The following is a 6,467-nucleotide window of genomic DNA, read 5'->3' on the forward strand; positions in this document are numbered from 1 at the left end:
GCGTTCTCCCGCGCGTCCGCGTCCCGCGCCGACACCGTGAAGACGTGGCAGCCCGGCGGGTTGTTCTCCTTCACGAACACCGTGTACTCGGGCTGCGCGAAGGCGGGCGCGTTGTCGTTCACGTCGGCCACCTCCACCGCCACGCTGGCCGTGGCCCACCGCGAGGGCGAGCCCCCGTCGCGCGCGGTCACCACCAGCTGGTAGGCCGACACGCTCTCGCGGTCCAGGGCGCCGTCCAGCACCAACGAGTAGTAATTCTTGAAGGTGGACACCAGCTTGAAGGGGACGTGGGGCGTCAGGGTGCATGTGACCTGTCCGTTGGCACCAGAGTCACGATCGGCCACACTGATCAGGGCAATGACGGCGCTAGGCTGAGTGTCTTCTTTGATGGGGAGTGACAGAGAAGTGATAGTAACCTCTGGGGCGTTATCATTTATATCAACTAGTTCCACCAAAAGAGTACAATGACCCGCCATTGGAATATTCCCATTGTCAACTGCTTCCACGGATATTTCATACAATTTCATTTCTTCGAAATCCAATTTGCCTTTTGTTCTAATTTCTCCATTGTTGGGATTTATCATAAATGCATATGCCACTGCAGGCGATACAGGCCTTCTAAATGAGTAGATTATGTCTCCATTGGTACCATCATCAGGATCTGTGGCATTTAGATTGATCACTAATGTTCCATTCAATGCATTCTCTAGCATTCTCACTTTATAAACGGGTTGGTCAAATTCTGGGGCGTTGTCATTCACATCCAGAATCGTAATCAGCAACTGAACTGTGCCAGTCAGCTCAGGCTTACCTCCATCACTGGCTGTCAGTAATAAACCGTGTTCCTGAATGTCCTCTCTATCCAATGTTTTCCTCAACACAAGCGATAATGAAGACAGCTGCTCACGATTGTTTTGTGTGTCCAAAGCGAAATAATCGTTGGGATTGAGTCGGTAGGTCAATGCCGCGTTTACTCCAATATCTGCATCGGATGCGCCATCTAGCGGAAATCGAGTTTCCGGAGGTCTAGATTCCGCAATGATTATTCTTTTCTTAATCTCGGGGAACACCGGCGGGTTGTCATTAATGTCCCTCACCTCCACCTCTACATGGAAAACCTGCAGCGGCCGGTGCACGATCACCTCCAGGTGGATGCTGCACTCCAAGCTCCGCCCGCACAGCTCCTCGCGGTCGATCCGAGAATTCACAAACAAAATGCCGTTCTGCAGATTCACCTCCAGAAGGTCCCCGCGGCCCTTGGACGCCACCCGGAACAGGCGCGGCACCAGCTGGGCCAGCTCCAGCCCCAGGTCCTGCGCGATGCGGCCCACGAAGGTGCCGTGCTTGGCCTCCTCCGGGACCGAGTAGCGGAGCTGGCCGCTCCCCGCCTCCCAGAATGCCAGGAGCAGAAGCAAGAGCGGTAGTTGCCGCGCTCTTGGGCCTCCTCGCCAGGAAAACAGCATGGTACTCTCAAAAGATGTCACAGATGTCCGCAGGGTGTACACTGCCTTACCTCACATTTGCCTCTCAAGATCCAGTTTTTATGGCCTCCCAGTGCATGCAGGAGGATTCGTAAGAAGTATTCTGCTTTCTGCTACATTTTCTGCAGGAAGAAAGAAGCGGTCTCTTTCTTCGCGGAAACGTTCTCAGTGAAGAGCGACACCATGCGCACGAATGTGTAAGTGTCGTTTTCCATTGATGGAGGATTTTTTTCTTTCTTGTATTTCTTGACATTTTCACTGCGAACACGTGATTGAAGATCAAATGTTGACCTCTCTGGAAATAGTAAATCACTGTGTTCTGCTCTGTATCGGATTTTAGTTGGCACTTGGTTGATGAGTTTCATCTTACCACAAGTTTATTTTTCCATGTGTAAAACTTTTAAAGAAGAATATTTGACATACGTTTTGGAACAATTGAACTCTAGCTTGCATAGTCATGTAGTTTTTGGTGGAAATGTCCTCCTCTTGTAATATTTTCTAAGACCTCCTCACACAACAACCATTCACTCCAAACAGAAACACAGCAATCACATATTAATAAAATGGAGGAAGGTGAAAAAGATTGGTAAGTGATACGGTAAATTTTGAATAAATACACCGTATTCATAAATTTCCCTTTATGTGATTGAGATGTCGATAAAATATTTATATTTGAAAGAGTGTTCTGTCAATGTGTGTATAAGTTTGTGAGTGTGTGTATGTGCAAAAAATGCAACAATCTAGACTTTTGAGATACAACAATGTTTAAAGTTTTGGATTTATATGATATGTCAGGAACTAGCATCTTACATATTTAATAGAATTTAAATTGATGCCAGTAAGTTAAACTTTCCCTTTTCCTTCATTAAATTTCCTTCATTCCCTTTTCCTTCAATCTTACTTCATTAACATTGGGGAAAACCTTACTATCATTTAAATTGACTCTAATTTTCCAAGTAACAATAGTTAGACAAAGATATTAACACATCTTTAGCATGGAAGAAAGGAAGAGAATCTTATTTTTATCTATCGATATATTTATCTCTATCAAACTACAAAGTTCTAGGCCAAATAACACAATGAAAAATATATCATAGCTCCAATAATTATCTTGCCCGTTCTGTGCACAACTCTACAGGAAATGACCATTGGGTTCGCTTCTGTGTCTCTGCTCCCCTTGAAAATTTGGACAAAGGAGTTGGTCATCAGCCTTTCCTGCTCCATTACTTCTACTAACACAGCTTTGTTCTTATAATGGCAATGGTTTCTTGACTCTTTCTAATTCTTCTTGTCTATCAGGCCTGACATTGCTTCATTTATTTCTCTGCCTAAATTAGACTACATGGTTAGCCATTTTAAATATGCTCTTCCAGATATCCTAAAATTGCTCATCTACTTTTATTACTGCTCTAACATTTTCCTTATCCTCCAACACAGTTAAACTAACAACCAATTTTTTTTGTTCTTTCTTTTAAGCTGTTTTGCACAAAGTAGTCACTTAACCATGATGACTGTATTCTCTTTAAGTTTACCTTTACCTCACCTGGACCCTCAAGTGAATTTACAATTAACTCATTCCTCCAGTCTACAGAGATTCTTCCATATTCTCTTCCCTCTCTTTTCAAATTCTCAACCTCATTCCCATCACATGATCTACCCATTGAGTGATAAAACACCAAATGTAAACTCAATAGCTCTCTTCTTATGCCATTTTTAAATTTATGTTATTTATTTTTAATTCCCTACTAGTTCTAAGGAAAACCTTTTCCTGTTTTTGCTGTCAACACTATACTTTAAAAAAATTAATTATGTCCTATTCTCCTCCCCTTCATATTTTTCATTTTCATTCTCTTGCTGCTTGTCTTATCTTTAACATCTTCTTCACTTACTTCTTTCCCTCACACTACAAAGATACGCAAGCATCTTTAACTAAAACATATATATGTTACATTGTATATATTACATTATATATGCATGTATGTATGTATATGTATGTGTATATATGTGTCTCTAGGGAGAAAAACATTCTGTTTCTTTTCTTCCCTTCACCTTTAACTTCTAACATTGACTTGATATATTAAACTTTGAGCTTTATTTCAGCTGCCTGTTGTCTATCCACCCTATGATTTTAAGCCTACTGTGCTAGGTTGAATGGTGGCCCCCAAAAAATAAGCCCTCATCTTAAACCCTGGAATCTGTGACTATTACTTTGTATGACAAATGATAATGATTAAATTAAGGATCTTGAGAGGAGGAGTTTATCCTGGATTATCCAAATGGGTCCTAAATGTACCCTTATAAAAGAAACACAGAGAGGAAGAGAGTGCAATCTGCCATGGAGGCAGATACTAGAGTGGTGCCACCACAAACCAAGAATACCAATGGCCATCAAAAACTGGAAAAGACAAAGGACAGATTCTCTGCCTAGAACTTCCAGAGGGAGTACAGCCCTGCCAACACCTTCATTTTGGACTTCTGATCTCCAAAACTGTAAAAGAATAAATCTGTGTTGTCTTACACCACCCAATTTGCAGTCATTTGTTATGGCAGCCAGAGGAACTGACACATCTACACATTTAAATTCACATGGCTTTTCTTTTTCAATGTCTCACTTGGTGAGTTTATCTTTTTATGTGTGTGATTTTTTTTTACCTAAGAAAATCTAGATGAATAGTCTCTTTTGAGTTCCAGACTCATATTTCCAAGCACAATGGTGTTCTCCTAGGACCTCAAGAGCAACATTTTCTTAAATGTTCCTCTCCATTCCCTACTTGCACAAACACATACAAACTCTCCAACTGTGTTCTACAACTTGGTTAATAGCAATCTCATCTTCTCAGCTGACCAAACTAAAAAAGTGAGAGTCATCTCCTACTTTTATTTTTCTCTTATTATTTATATTGTCAGTAATTATCTGGCTGCTTCTAATTTGCTAATTCCGTGTATATATTTCTTTCCATTCATGTCTATTGCATATTTTAAGTCTCCATTACTTGCTACCTTAATTATTATAAAGAATTCTTTACTAGCTTTCCTGCTTTCAGAATCTCTCCTGCTCTAATCCTTCAAGAACACATTACAAGTGTAACTTCTGCACAGTTATTGACATGTATCTCTCCATCCATAATACTTTTGGGTATTATGTTATCTGTCTTTCAAGTCACTCTTCAGTAAAACATTGCCAAATTTCTGGAGCTTATTCCCACTTGGAGAAGATTGCCCAGACAACACAATTTCAATACCATATATTTCTTTTTAAATTGTTGATTGAAGATAGGCATAGTGGTGCCTACTTGTAATCCCAGCTATTTGGAAGGCTGAGGTGAGAAGCACTTGAGCTCAGGAGTTCAAGTCCAACCCGGACAATATAGCAAGACCTGATCTCTTAAATATATATATATTTAAGAGATACACACATACATATACATATATATATAATTGATTGAACATATACTATATTCCAGTTCCTAAACTAAAGATGTGTGAGATAAGTAGACATGAGGCCAGAAAGTTTAATGCCTTCACTGACAGGCTGAGGGATGTAATGCCTTTTTTGTTGGTCAAAGAGAAGCCTCTGGGTATTTTTGAAGAAGAAAGTTAAAAGGTATAAAATGCACTTTAAAAGAGTCACCTAATAATAGACACAGTGCAATGGTATACCATGAAATCCTCTGAAATTGGGTTTGAGCCACTGCTTACTATCCACCTGACTTAAATTTTAGGTTTCGCATATGCAATATGATGATGATTATTGCACCTACACCATAGGGCTCACTTGATAATTAAATAAGATAATGCAATTAAAGTTTTTATTACAGGGCCTGAAAAATAGAAGAGATAAACAAATATTCTGGTGTGTTATTGAACTCAAAAATAATGCCTTAATTGTAGGATATGCCATTATTTACATGGCACCAAAAAAGAAAAAGAGACAAATAAATTACTATAGACCTTCAATTATAAGATATCTCGATCTAGGTAATGTTGAAATATTCTTAAATTGAGACAAGATTTCATTATATTTTACAGAAATAAGAGTGGTACAGTAGCTCAGCTCACTTGAAATAAAACACTGAGTGAACAGTACAGAAACTTATTCAGCACTTTGTCATAGTATCTGGAATGTAATATTGTCATAATATCTGGATTATATGAAAATTTGATGGTTGATCAAGAAGTTTATTATACTAAGCACAGTTAAGGAATCCAGTAAATGGTATCAACGAACTCTTTGTACCATTCTTGCATCTTGACTCTAACCTTGAAATTACGACCAAATCAACAACTTGACCAGTTTTTAATCTAACTTGCTATTGGTTTTCAAGATTAATCACACATAGAGAAGAGAAAACAATAAAAAAGAAAACTCTTAAATGTGATGATTCATAGTCTCTATTATAGCTACCTATTTCATTCATTAATGTTGAGCAAATACATGAAAGTTCAAAATGACTAAGAATGACCACAAGAGAGGAGACATTTGATGGTTCAAAGAATAAAATGATAAAGGAAGCCAAGGAAAGAGAACTAATTATAACCTAAATGCAAGTTCTTAAGGGAAAAAGAGATATACCAAACGATGAGGATAACTTACTTCACTGGAGGGATTTAAACAATCTTCTCGAGAAAGTGGAAGGCTGGGGCTGAAGGCCATGAGGTCGGTCTTGGGCGGGCCCTCCCCAGAGCACACCCTCTGCCGCCTCGGCCGCGAAGACGACCAGCTCCCCGCCGCGCTGGAGCACACCAGCGGGGGCTTGCCCGGCCCGCACGCGCCCTCGGGGGGCGGCGCCGAGCACCGCAGCGCCGTGTACAGCAGCAGCGTCAGCACCAGCAGGCTGGACACCGCGCAGATGGCCACGATCAGGTACACGTTGACGTCCACCAGCGCGGACCCGGGGCCCGCGGAGCCCGCCAGCGCCCGCGACGCGGCCTGGGGCGCCTGGCCGCCGTCCACCAGCGACACCAGCACGGTGGCCGTGGCCGTCA

The 6,467-nt window shown here is 41.2% G+C and overlaps 1 protein-coding gene across 1 annotated transcript in view; it reads right to left on the bottom strand.

Annotated features, from left to right (window-relative positions):
- LOC103277106 (protocadherin alpha-12-like) overlaps window positions 1-6,467 on the bottom strand; it is a 9,555-nt gene that overhangs the window by 1,042 nt on the left and 2,046 nt on the right. The window contains 2 exon segments of the mRNA XM_008074536.2: window positions 3-1,469; window positions 6,055-6,467. The exon segment at window positions 6,055-6,467 is cut by the window's right edge and continues 96 nt beyond it. Of these exon segments, the coding sequence (XP_008072727.2) occupies window positions 3-1,469; window positions 6,055-6,467 (1,880 nt within the window).

Source organism: Carlito syrichta, unplaced genomic scaffold (genome assembly GCF_000164805.1).
Source record: "Carlito syrichta isolate Samal-C Ts95f unplaced genomic scaffold, Tarsius_syrichta-2.0.1 Scaffold316481, whole genome shotgun sequence".
NCBI lineage: Eukaryota > Metazoa > Chordata > Mammalia > Primates > Tarsiidae > Carlito > Carlito syrichta.